Genomic DNA, 13411 nt, shown 5'->3' on the forward strand with positions numbered 1-13411 from the left:
ACAGTAACAGCACTGTGAGAGATTTGGAGAAAACGCAGCACTTTAACGGCACTAATAATTGTCTTTCCTCTCCAGTTAATGGGCTCATTAAATATTAGATATGTCTAATAATAATTGCAGGTGACAGTAATGATTATTAGAGGTTAATCATATGATTGTAACGGGCGTGAACCCCAGGAGTGAAAATAGGTAAATAGGTGTGCCTTGTACTGCACAGCTGGAATATTGTCACATTAACACAATGTCTGTTAAACAAGAGTCTACAGTGACTCAGTCTCACTACTAATTAACATAACTATTAATTACTTACCTCAAATGTTCCTTCTCTCATACTCTTAATCCTTAATACTTCAGAGGCTACTATGAACATCATATAATAATTTATTCATCCAAACGCTAAATATGTGGGTTGATGTCTGTGAATAATAGCCCTCTACCAACTAGAACAAATAGTGACTGATGAGTCTGTGGCCACGGTTGTGAATCTTTAATAGAAGAAATTATTTCTTAGAAGAGACCAACATTAGAGTGTGCACAAGTGAGCAAGAGACAAAGAGAGAACAGGGGTTAGGATTACAGTTTGGGATTTAGCATTACTGAGATAGTAGACACAATGTGAGCTACAGCTACACAGTTTTCTAACATATCATTGACCAGCAGATTTAGTAATGAAAATTCAGTGTTTTCTAAACCAGGGTACATTGTACATGCTTGATGCAAACAAGTACTGCACAGCCCACTAAAAACCAAATAAATGGCTGAAAGAATTTTTTTTTCCTGAGATTCTGCAGACTGAGCCTTTAGTCCATGGTCCGAAAATGTCATTATTTTTCACCTGATAAGTTATCAATGAATACATATTTCAGAAGCTTTATATCCTTTTGATTACAAACATAATTTGGATTTTAAGTCTGACAGTCGGCATTTCTAAAAATAGAGAAAAAAGTTTAGATTCAGTCATTATGTCACCACAGTTGAGTTTTTTAAAAATGTACTATGATTTGTTTAAAATGTCTTACTATCTATAGCTATTTGTAGCTCTTGTTTCTAAACATGGTCTGAAAATGTCTACATACAGTAAATTTACCATTGAAACCTTAATGAACACTTTTACAAATTACGGTACAGCAGAAATTGTGCAAAAAAAGACAAAATTATCAAATTTCAAGATCAGAAAAGAACTGTGAGCTTGCAGCTCTGCATGCAAAGTACACATAATACATACTTTAATAAACAGCATGCATTTTTGTAAAAAAAAAAAAAAGAAAAAAGCCTAATATTCCACATAAACCAAACAATGAATGCTTGAGTAAGGATCAAATATATGTTTAACCATATTGTTATTACAGCTGGTGAAAATGCAAGTTATATAAAAAAATAACGTAAAAAATTATGTCGGCTTTTAGTGAAAAAGCTTAGTGTGTTAGAGTTACAGCAGAGGGAGCATTCCTCCTGTCTTCTCCTGGGTTTCCTCTTTTTTCCACTTCTTTCCACGGTCCTTTACTCTTCCGGTGTTTGCCCTGGACCTGCCAGCAGCATCTCAAAAATATCGCACTCACTTCCACAGCTTTCCATCAAAGTCTAAATGAGGGAAAACGTGCCAATAAAATCATGTTTCATGTGTCATCATGTGTCAGGTTTTTTTCTTTTTACTGAAATACAAATCTGCACAATGGCTGCTCACCCATATTGCAGTCTTTGGCCATATCTCTCTCTTTCAGTAGGTTGTTTTTGTAGTCTGTGGATTGTAATAGATGCAAAGGTTATGAGAAACCAGTAAATTTTAAATTTTTTGTTAAGGTAGTCAATGTAAGTTTATTGCCTGTATGTGGATAAAGATTACTGAACCTGAATTCAGAGGTTCTTGGTTACAGGCCTTCAGCTCTGTGCAGTCTAATGTCATTTCACCTCCACTGATTACAGTTCCCCTGCACAGAAATAAGTACCGGTCTGCTCAGAATTGGATTTATTTTAAATTAATGAAAACATGATCTATAATTTATTGTATAGTAAGGTCTTACCAATCAGATCTACGCAGCTCATACTCCAGCCCTGAAAAACAGATAAAATACACAATCTTAAACACACTGTATCCATATGGTGTGAGCCTTATGGAGTGTATAAATAGGCTTATCATAAAATACAAGCTTGTTGTCAGATATAAGCCAAGCATAAGGGGAAGGTTAAACACAATACCTCTCTTTTTGCGCCGTCGAGTCAGCACAATGACAGCCACAACGATGAATGCCAGCAGTATGAAAGTTGCCAGAAAGTAGCCCAGATGCTGCACGAAATAACCTCGATGCTCAGGGAGGATGACATTCACCACACGTGGGCCCTCCACTTCTTCAGTCCCTAAAGGCAAAACACAGACAAAATCAATCGTTTCCTATAATAACCTACTGCATTCTCAGACATATACTATAGGAGAAACATCCTACTTAAATATCAAGAAAAGTCAATGTGCTTTCAAAAAACAACAACAATGGGATGTGTTGTTGAGGATTTATTATCATATTCTAACTGTGATATATTGGATTGTTACATTGTATTAACGTAATGGCAATAAACAAGGATCAAGTTGAAATGCATTTAAAGTTTTTCATTCCCCCAGAGACCGAAGAAGGGAGAGCAGGAGTTAAATGTCTAAATGCTGTTTGGTGGTAATGACTTCCAGACCTGATGTCATGCAGCTGTTTTTTTTTCTCTCCAGAAAAACACAGGCTGACCAGAAAAGAGGAGGAGAAGTGTGAGGAAAGAGAGACGAATTCTGTTATGTGGTCTGTCTGCATGTCTGTATTAGTTTTCCATTTTGGCCTTTTCACGTCTTCTCACAAACAGAAGTCTAGTTTCTGCATGCATGGAAAACAAATCTGTGACACCTTCAGCAGAGTTCATCAGTGAACTCTTCCGTCTGACAGGCCAGTCTAAATACATCTGACAACACTGCAGGCAACTCCCAGTCTCAGTGACCCAGACTGTTTGTGTACACTTTGTTGATAGTTGACAATAATTATTAAAAATGACAAGCACAGAAAATACATATTGGACTTGGAGGTGCAAGATCATTAACTACATACTGTTTTATGTCTATTATAAACAGTATGATACAGTACAGTGTAGTGTACCGCAGATACTTTGGCAGAATAATCATTCAATGCATGTTTACAATGCTGTTGAAGGGTAAAGAAATCTGTGTTGTTATTACAGTCTTTAAATTTCCCCTTTGATTCAAATGCAGCCTGATTACAGAAACCAGATCACAAAAAAAACTGATTATGAAATGCATAAAATCTTTTTAATATACCTCTTAAATACAGTCTTACTCTATCGTCTTTAAGTTGGACACCAGTAAATCTACGCACCACTGATGGACTCACTAACAAGGAAAACATGCGATCTACCATCTCTGATCATGCTTTTAAAACCAGCAATCCTTAATAAAAAAAAATAAATAAAAATATTCTGACTTAATCACGCACCTCCGAAGTGGGGGCTTGGTTGGCAATTATCACCTGTCATTGGTTAATGTGCCTAATGTGCATGAAACTGCAAAGACATGTCCAAGGTCATTGTCTCCAGAGCTTGACTGTCAAAACCAGAGCTGCAGCCATGTCCCAGCAGTATCCCATTTCCATTTTCTGACAAGATCTGACAAGTGTGTATGTGTTGACAGCTCTTTCACATATGTCGCACAGAGGTTACCCTGTGTTTTTGTTCCTGTGGGATTTGCATCATTTGCAAGTCAATGAACTGAAGGAAAGCATCTTTATTGTGAAAGATAAAGATTTCTGTTGAATTGCTGACAGCTCACAAAACGCCTACATCATGGTTACGAAGAAATAACGTTCTTTTCATTCTTGCCGTAAATAATCACAGCATTAAAGTGAAAAGCTCTCATGACGTGTAATTTCAGATGATTGCTGGCGCCTGTGTGAGCACAAACAACTGGGTTTAATCTAACAGACTTTAAGATCAGCAGTGCATGAAGACGAAATCCTACATGAGGTTTACTCAAAAGACGCAGGCAAGTGCCATCTGTCCACGTGTGCATTTCTTTACAACATACTTATGGAGCTAATAAATGTGCATTTTTTTTAAAGGGGATGATCTATAGTCTAACACATACCTTCATCCCCTTCCCTTACTTTGCTCTTTCATGTCACAGCTGGCCCAGATGTTGAACAGATGTATCAGACTTCCTTTACTTTCTGGTAAACACGCCTCTACCAGAGGCTGATACAAATCAGCAGAGAAATAGAGCAGACTGGGAGAAAAGAAGAATAAACAAAACCCGAGATGCAGTGTAACTAGCCTAGACACACGGTTGGGAATTTTGGAAAATGGGATCAAATGGAGGAAAAAACACGAGATATGACCCTCCACTCCCAAAATTACTGGCTGTTGGAGCCTACTCCTCTGCTCAGCGCAGTTAAAATGTCTCCAGCTGTAGACAAAAAAATCTGTAAATGAAAGAAAGTTGGTGAGTAAAAATGAGGCCACTTCCGTTGCAGCCAATTTATAGCTGTTTACTGTAGTCAGCTTCCCAAGCCAGAGATGCACATAGTTTAAAAAACATTTATCAATTTACAATGCTGAATTTGCAGACTTTCTTTTTATCCCTCGTTCTGTCTTACTCAACTGGCTTAAACATTCTTTCTACGTCCTCCCTCCCTCTTCAGCTCAAACACAAAAACAGAGAGGTCTGAGGAGAAAATTGGCAAGAAGAGGAACTGATTTAACCGACCAACTATGCCTATAAATATAACAAAAAACCCAGGCTGTGTTGTCACTCTATGCACAATTTAGCTGAGAAACCATATGGGGAAAAACATTTAGCATTAGTAACGTCTGGAAAAACAAAGTTCTAGTGATATTTTATATGTTTTCAATTCTGAGTGGCTTACTTGGCTCTGGCACATCATTCTGGAAAATTCTGGGCGCTGTAGTGGGTGCGGACGGAAGTGGAGGTCCCACAGTGAGCCTGAAGATGCGTCTTTCTTGCAGACCACAGTAGTGGTGATGAAGGTGGCAGGAGTACAGGCCTTTATCAACAGGCCTCAAGTCAGAAATGGACAGGGAAAAGTCCCCTAAAGTAAAAGCATCCTCAGCCACACTCATCTTGCTTTGGGCAAAGAGTGGCCCATAATCCCGGCGTTCTCCGGAGGCATAGAGGTCCACCAAGCGGTCAGCCCTATCAGGACGCACCCCAGGGGCCTGGAAGTCCCAGTGAGCCACTTGCTGCTGGTCCTCCTGGAGGCCCTCTCTCCACAGGGGACGCCGGTTCACACAGGGCAATGCCACTGAGCTGCCCAACAAGACCACGAACACAGTCTTCTCTCCATCCCAGGAACGTTTCTCTTTCCGAGCTGGAAACATACAAGTGTGAAATACTTTACTATTTATTCTGTTTCATGACTCATGGAACAACATTAGGCTGTTTGATTAGGAGGCCTTACCTGACTTGGTGACATTAAGCTGGATTTGAATGGACTGGTGAATCTGGCAGTAGTGATGGTGCAGATTACAAGTATAAACTCCTTTGTCAGTTGCGACCACATCTGAAAAAATAAACATCCAAAAAAGCGTTAGATGAAATCATAAATGGAAGATTGCAATATTCACATGTGACAGGAAAATACAGAGAGGTCTCACTGTTGATGACAAGGGAGAAGTTGCCATCATTGAATGCAGATTCTGGGATGGAAATGCGTCCTTTGTTGAAGCCATTGTAGACCCTCTGGCGGGCTCCAGGGGACATGTCCAGGACTCGCTCCACAGAATACTCTGGGCTGCTGCGGACCAAGTCCCAGTGCACCACCCTTTGACGGTCCTTCAGTCTGTCCCTGGTCCACACCATGCGGGGGCTGTGGCAGGGAAGCACAGCCTTAGACCCTGCAGGGAGGGTGATGTTCTTGGCTTCCACCACCACATTATGCCTGCTGCTGCTGCTGCTCTGACCGCATGCTGACACAAAGAAATAAACACATTACAGTTAATGCAGTAATGACCGAAAGAGAAGAATCACATATGTGCTACTATACATTGAGCCTTCATTAATGTAGTGCATAGAGAAACATAAATGTCTTACCTCCTGGCAGGAGGAGCACAGCAAGAACTGAAAAAAAAAAAAAAAAAATTATTAGACCGGTATCCTGAAGCACTTAATTCATACTTGCTGCTGTATTACAGATATTGGCTTGTTTAACAATTAAGTCTTGAGAAATATTTATAATAAAACTCAAAGCAAAATGTTAAAGTGGCTCGAGAGTTTAGGTTTGACCTGGACTGACCCAACAGTGAAAGATTTCAGTGCTGGAGCAGATGTGGGTTCAGTGAGAGGACTGTTTGAAATAACAAAGGAAAACTGAAGAAACAAGGACAAGATAAAAGACAAAAGAACAGAAAAGTCCCACACAAGAATACAACAGCAGGAAAAAGATGTGAACAATACTCTCTGGATATATATATATAAGTGTTTGTGTTTTCTCACTCTAGAGAGTGGAGATTTTCCTACAGTGCATTTGCTATTTCTAATGCATTTTTCCCACAGTGCTATTTCGTCGTGTGTTTACTGAAAGGCCAGCGGACACACATGCAGCCAAAGCATACAGAGCCTCTATTCATCCTGACTGCTGCTGGCTTGTTGCAAGGCCATGATCCTGAGGGGATGAAGAATCGGACTGCTATTCAGCTCACTTCAGTCACACTCCCTGGTGTCAAAACCAAACACCTGTGTATTTTTAGTGTACTAGTAATGGGTACTGTGAACTACAGAGTGCAGAGCTTTCACCTGGGTGTTGTGTGTGGATATAGTCAGTACATAAAGAAATATATGAATAAAGAGTGGATTATTGTTGATGCACAGATAATACAGATTTGAAAATTCCATGATGCATTAGCACTTAAAAAAAACAGGTCATAAAATGCTTAACACATGGAAGCAAATTAAAATAAATATAATCAAATACAAATGATAAAATCCTTATAATTTATGATAAATATCAAACATCCAATTCCAGCAATGTATTCAAGTAAAATAAAAACTTAGGATAAGCTCTCCGATAAATATGTTTTGAAAAGAAAAGATTTAAAAGGTGTTACAGGCTTCCTCGGGCAGCTCGTTCTCTAGCATGAGGTCCTGACTGTAAACTCTCTGTCCCCTCAAGTTTTATGTCGGGCCTCTGGAACAGTTAAAAAACCTCAAGGAACTCAATCTACCCACAGGCTTGTACGGCACTGAGAGGGCAAAATAAAGCAAAAAGTGAGGCCATGAAGTGCCTTAAAAGTAATCAATAAGATCAATGATGATGTGGTCATAGCTATTGGTTCTGGTTAAAAACCCAGCTGCTGAGTTCTGTAGAGTCTGTAGTCGGTCGATAGATTCAAGGAAAGTTAAGTCTTGAAGTTTCAAAGCTGGAAATTACTGAAACTTTTCAATGAAGTTAGAAAGTTAGCAAGTAATCCATGAAAACTGCTGATGATATTCTAAAAGCAGCTGTGTAATGTAATGAAGTACATTTACTCAACTTGACACATAAATGCCTCTTTGATATTACAGGTAACATTTTTCGGAATTATGAATACTTTTGACAGTTTGAGTACATTTTGCTAAGTGACATTTTCAATGACTTTTAATGGAGTACTTTTACCTAAGTTAAAGATCTGAATACTCCCTCCAACACTGTCTAAAAGCAGAAAATAACAAACAGCTTGATCAAGGGCATTTTTATCACAGTCAATGATGGCCTAACACCAAAAAACAAGCTGCACAAAATCTGTTTGATACAGGTTGCAACACCAGAAAGGGTCTTCTCCATTCATATGACTTGCTCATCATGGCTGCACAGAGCTGATTCATTTCATATGTGAGCACAGGCAACAGGCACGTGAAGAGTATGTTAATTTCACCACAAACAAACAATACTTCACCGGAGTGTTGCTACTGTGCTTTTATGCAGAGATTTGAACCCAGCAGAGCATGCAGTAATTTAGAAAAGTTTTAAAAAGTATGCACCACTATATAATGATACTTCAATCTGAGAAAAATGATTTCAGCGCATACGCTGGCATCGCAGGGAAGACCTCATGCTGGAAAACTTTGGTGGGTTTTCTATTGAAGGGTATAAACTTTCCTGCAGAAGGTAAAGTAAAGTGTCCCAGCCCCTGTAATTTTCTCTCATCTCTCCTCCAGACACACACAGGCTGATGACTCATAAGGCTGGTTTAACACTAAAGACTTAACAATGTGCTATTGAGTTACTAGCTTTAATCACAGGCATTTACCAAATGACCTGCCAAATCACTGTTGTCATTTGTAACCCCAGGAATCGCATGGAGAATCACTTAACAGAAAGCCATCACTAAGGTAAAACAAAACAAAAAAAAAGGCTTTATATGTTCAACTCAGACATAAAGCATGTATTTACTCAGCATAATTTCTGTGATTCATTATATTGTAGGGTGTGTAGAGTTTACTCACAGCCCCGTCACAGGATGAGAATAAATCAAACAAATCTGTCCAGCTGCAGTAAACATACACTCAGAGGTCTGGAGAGCCTATTGACTGTCCTGTGGATACACTCGGGTGTACATCAGAATTTTTTATTCATATAAATTTATATAAATATGTACTTAAACAAAATGATATACTATATCATAATATACTATTGCCTTGTGAGTTAATTGTGTAAATGTACTGCTTCCCATAGATTTATATGTATTGTTTATGGATAACTTTACCAATTTGTAAATGTATAAATGTATCTTCATTTAACTAATGATAGGGCTTAATCTGTGTATGTACTCTGCCCTCTTGGTCATGTTTTGTGTATATCTGATCATACCCAAATGTCATAGCTGTAAACACAGCTTCATATAAATATACTGGGAACATCCCCTCAGTGTGTGGGCACTTTTTTTCTATAAAAACCCCTTTCTGTGGTACAAAGTGGATTGCATACCCTTCCTGTACAGAACACAAATGTTACCTTATTGCGACCATGTCATTTTCTGCCTTAAATGAGTAGCTACATGTTTATAAGCTTATTTTGTTCAAAACAACAGTTCTGATCTTTCCATGCCCCTGTTGCTGGTGACCGTTAATTAGGAGCGAAGCAATGATAAACATGGTCGGGGTGATAATCCCCCTCCTCCACGACTCAAAGCAGCCCACTCGTGGTGAACTCATTACTGACACATATAATGACTGGCTGCTGGATTGTGCTGACTCCTCGACTCAGACCACAGTTAACTAGAAACACATTGGGCTGAAGCCATAAAAGAAACCACCTACACACAATATCAACAGGCCCAGGTTATTAGGCTTACTGTAATGGCCCCTTCCTTTTCTTTCTTTTTTTTTTTTACTTTCAAAACTCATGTTTTGAAAATAAAAGTGGAAAAAAATGTGTCATCTTGAGCAACATCACAGGACATATAATTTAAGATGAGATGAGAATAGATGGATAACACATAAAGTTGTGTTTTTACTAAAAAATAATAAAGTAGGGGACAAAAAAAATAATACGGAGGCTGTTTGGTTAACAATAAAGTAGTGTATATAAATAAATAAATACACAACGCTGACAATGGACAACTTTAGTTAAATTCTAGACGTCCCGCATCTAAAACTAGTTTATAATCATTATGCGGACTGTTTCTGTGTTAACAACAAATAAATAGCCTACATCAATTATATTTCATGTTAAGTCGTTTTAAAGTTGCTTTTTTGCAGCAGCTAACACCAGTTAAAAACATTAATAATGCAGGTTGTTATGTCAATCTTATGGCAAAGACATTTCTTTATAAAGCATATTAAAAATGTATTTTAAAGGATATCTACAGCGCAACAGAGCAGACCTGAGACGCTTTCGGCTTTTGTTCCAGAATTCTAACCTGGATCCAATTATGGCAACAACAAAAAAAAGTTTCCTCAAGTTATTTTTCTCTTTTTAAAAGCAAGACAATTGAATAACTTACTCTGAAGGAGAGTCATATCGAGGTGCATCCTTTTTCACAGTGCTGGCAGCCGAGGTAAAGAAGCCTGGCAGAGGTCGAGTGCGCATCAATTGATAAAACAAAAGAAGGCTTCAAGTTGAGCGAGCAGCGGCGGCTCAGCTGGATTTTGTTGTATTCCTGCAGGCTGGAGCCTCCACACGCTCCGCCTCCGCCAGCCGATGAAACCCAACACTGCTCTACCTCTCTGCTGCAGTCTTCACGAAAACATGTGTAGTAAAAGTCTAATAAGACGTTGAAAGCTTTTCTAAAACTGAAACTTCCTACACAAATATGAAAAATTCACTTCTAAATGTAAACAGGCCCGATATTTAAAACAGAGGGAACTTGGTATCAGTCTGAAATTAAGAAATCTTATAATACACTGACACAATAACAAAACCAGAGAAAGTCTTGCGATTATGTTATACATCTGTTTACATTGGCTATGCTTCTAAATGCAGAGGGTTAAACAGGTCTTATATATTCAGTCCTTATTGAGAAAGAAATGATTTTCAGTTATCTTAAGATTTCAGTAGTTTATATGGTTAAAGTAAATGTAGTTCTTGGAAAACTTTAACATAAGGAAGGGATAATAGAAGGCCCTTCCTCATTTTCCTCTTTTTGATCTTAGAAGAAAAAAGAAATCCTTACTGTAGGTGAAGATTTCCCCAGATAAAAGCTTTCTTTCAGTCTATCTGGTGAGATAGAGTGGAAGCTTGCTAAATAAAGTGACATACTGCATGGATCAAAATGTGCAGAAATCTTCACTAGTTTGGACACATTGAGCTTCCAGCACCTTACCAAGGTGGAGTGGTTGTCATCTTGCATAGGGGGAAAAAATGTTAAAGAAATTTTGTTGTATAAGCTAATTATATTTTAAAATAGTCACACAGTCAACTCAGAATTCGGTGCTCTTATTTCTGTTATAGTTGTGCTATGAAGACAATAAGGTAAACTAAAAAACTTAAATTCCTGGGTGAAAGCATCTTTTGTCTTTGCACAATACTGCCATCCACAGTAAGAACAGGATAAATGTAAGCTATAGCTCTCCTATAATTCTACTGTCAGCCTAAAATAAGGCTAACAGAAAGTAACAGCACACTATGCCTTGGGCTTGACAGAGAAAGATCTTTATTAGATTATGTACACTTGGTTAAAAATAAATGTACACATAAGGAATATGTCCTCATTACTGAAACACGTTTCAATAAAGCTGCAAAACACAGAAAGTGGGCTGATGCGCAGAGCCGTCCAGTGTGAGGGAAGTGACACAAACTCAAAGTCAACGTCAGTGTTTCTCATTTGCTTTTGTTTCCATGTTGCTTAATGAAGATCTTAGGTGTAGTCCATCCCTCTGGAGATTTCTTCAGTCCAGCTCGTCTCCAAATCCTTTTCAGATCCTCTTCGAATCGCCTCTGCAAAAGGGCAAACTCAATGTGTAAAGTAAATTCATATTCAGCTGGTTTAGAAAAATTATTTATTAGTATAGTCAAGACGTTGCTGCCACTTATATAGTTAAATTCTTCATTATTTTCTTATGAAATTATAAAAGCATCAAACTTGTATTACTTTGTAGAAACCAAAAGGAAAAATGTTTCAGAACAGTAAGAAATAATCTGTCTTCAGAATCCTTTTTTAAAGAGGAAGCTCTCACCTGCTTCTTTTTCCCCCTTCCCTCCAGCACTCTCCTCTTTAAGAATTTAGTCCGTTTTTGCAGCTTCCTGTATTTATGCCGGTTTATCATCCGCCGTCGGATCTTCAGAACATTCTTACATATGAGGGGTGTTACTGAACCCTCCCCATCCTCCATAACGGGGACAGAGACGGGTGGCAGCACCTTCTCTTCCAGCAGCCCTACGTCCTCCTGCGGCAGAGCGCACTCGATCAGGGGAGGGAGGGAGTAGCGCAGGGAGAGCCAGCTCTCCAGAGGACTCACTGACAATTTACGCGGCACGAGAGCCTCATCCAGTTCTGGCTCAAGTTGGACCCATCGAGGAGGAGATGCGTTGTCTGCCGCTGTTGAATAGTTTCTCAGTTTCTGGTTTAGTGAAGAGCAGTAAGCAGGAAGAACCGGTTGTACACGTCCATTCAAAATTTCTCTTTGGGCTTGAAGTGCACCTAATCATTAAGTAAAAAGAAATGATGTCAATACTTACACAGGAAATACAGTTTAGGATGAGATTACATAGCTACATGCAGATTGGTAGACATATTGGTTCATACTTACAAGATGCTCTACGTAATAGACTGAGACGAGGGACAACCTTTGAAGTAAACATTGTGAGTGATCATCCACATAAATTGATCAGGAATGAGCTGACTGCTCACTTGTCCTGTGGGCATGAGCAAAGTACAGTGTGTCAGTCATAGCTGTTCTGTAGAGTTTCCAAACTAGTAATTCAACTATTTCCTGATTAATAGATCAGTCTAGGTTAATATACAACAACATGTAGTATAATCTGCATCCAGCTTCTCAAATGCGAGGATTTTTGGTGATGAAACGAGCAATGGAAAGCACATTTTCGATACAAAAGCACAATAATGACACTAACTGTCAGCTGCAGTGATACCAATATATGTAATGTGGATTGAAGCTAACTAACCAACTAAAGCTGCTGACTTTAAACAATAATAATAATGAATATTAACACAATATGACCAATATTTGAGTTATTTTCTTCAGTCACCGGTGTCCACGCATAGATGACGCTAATGCTATCTGGCATTGTAGCTCCACCTGAGATGAAGGTCGCGATTCTGCCACTAAAAATAATGTTTCTGCCATCAACTGTCCGACAGCTCCACTGCAATTCATTCATTCATTTATTTCACGAGCAGTGTTAAGTTACCTTTTACAGCAGTGACCGGGATGTTGGTCTTCAATGTGACTCCAAAAGACCACTTCCAGTCCGTGCGACACAAATTTAGGGCGCTTCCTGTTTCTCGGAGCAGACAGAAGGTTCCGCTATATAAAACCTCTGAGAACCAATTTTACTTAAATAATAATACTAATACTACTACTACTACTAATAATAATAATACTAATAATAATAATAATCTGTATATGTGTTTACTATTATTCATTATTCCTTGAAATAAAATCTAATTCACATTTCTTTTATCATTTATAATATGCTTAGTTAGCAGCACATAGTAGACAAGTGGAAGGCTAAAGTGACTCCACTGGGGGGCACTAACAATCAAAGTAGCAATGGTAGGTGAGCTAGACCATTAGTCTCATTCAGGGGAGGTTTTGACTCAATGTCTTCTGTAGTTATTTATCCATTTTTCACCTGTGTGTCCGTGTGTGGTTGCTCTAAACTCAAATCAGCTGCGCAATGGAATAACATAAGATTTACCCCATTCCCCCGTCAAGATCTATAGACCACAGAGGATATCTGGGCTGAATATA

At 38.6% G+C, this 13411-nt stretch overlaps 2 protein-coding genes across 2 annotated transcripts; both read right to left on the reverse strand.

The window, feature by feature from the left end:
• Window positions 1–472: 472 nt before the first annotated feature.
• LOC118324275 (matrix remodeling-associated protein 8-like) lies at window positions 473–10121 on the reverse strand. Its single transcript, XM_035656530.1, has 10 exons — window positions 9982–10121; window positions 6092–6118; window positions 5656–5967; window positions 5460–5561; window positions 4908–5369; window positions 2197–2355; window positions 2022–2052; window positions 1849–1928; window positions 1685–1738; window positions 473–1581 (listed from the first exon to the last, which is right to left on the reverse strand). Exons 1-10 carry the CDS (start codon window positions 10007–10009, stop codon window positions 1556–1558), a joined length of 1281 nt encoding a protein of 426 aa, XP_035512423.1. The 5' UTR covers window positions 10010–10121; the 3' UTR covers window positions 473–1555.
• Window positions 10122–11105: 984 nt separating this feature from the next.
• On the reverse strand, window positions 11106–12932 carry aurkaip1 (aurora kinase A interacting protein 1). Its single transcript, XM_035656531.1, has 4 exons — window positions 12849–12932; window positions 12227–12332; window positions 11654–12117; window positions 11106–11414 (listed from the first exon to the last, which is right to left on the reverse strand). The coding sequence occupies exons 2-4, from the start codon at window positions 12276–12278 to the stop codon at window positions 11298–11300; spliced, it is 633 nt and encodes a 210-aa protein (XP_035512424.1). The 5' UTR covers window positions 12279–12332; window positions 12849–12932; the 3' UTR covers window positions 11106–11297.
• Window positions 12933–13411: the final 479 nt, after the last annotated feature.

This window comes from Morone saxatilis, unplaced genomic scaffold (genome assembly GCF_004916995.1).
Source record: "Morone saxatilis isolate NCDOM2014 unplaced genomic scaffold, NCSU_SB_2.0 Contig15, whole genome shotgun sequence".
Classification (NCBI taxonomy): Eukaryota; Metazoa; Chordata; class Actinopteri; family Moronidae; genus Morone; species Morone saxatilis.

Excerpts from the sequence above, each read along its gene's own strand:
- aurkaip1 (XM_035656531.1), bottom strand. The coding sequence starts at position 12,278 with ATGTTTACTTCAAAGGTTGTCCCTCGTCTCAGTCTATTACGTAGAGCA. Across the intron at positions 12,118-12,226 it reads TCTATTACGTAGAGCATCTT|GTGCACTTCAAGCCCAAAGA; the intron begins GTAAGTATGAAC and ends CTTAATGATTAG. Across the intron at positions 11,415-11,653 it reads GAAGGGGGAAAAAGAAGCAG|AGGCGATTCGAAGAGGATCT; the intron begins GTGAGAGCTTCC and ends GCCCTTTTGCAG.
- LOC118324275 (XM_035656530.1), bottom strand. The coding sequence starts at position 10,009 with ATGCACCTCGATATGACTCTCCTTCAGA. Across the intron at positions 5,370-5,459 it reads GCTTAATGTCACCAAGTCAG|CTCGGAAAGAGAAACGTTCC; the intron begins GTAAGGCCTCCT and ends GTATGTTTCCAG. Across the intron at positions 1,929-2,021 it reads GAGCTGCGTAGATCTGATTG|GGGAACTGTAATCAGTGGAG; the intron begins GTAAGACCTTAC and ends ATTTCTGTGCAG.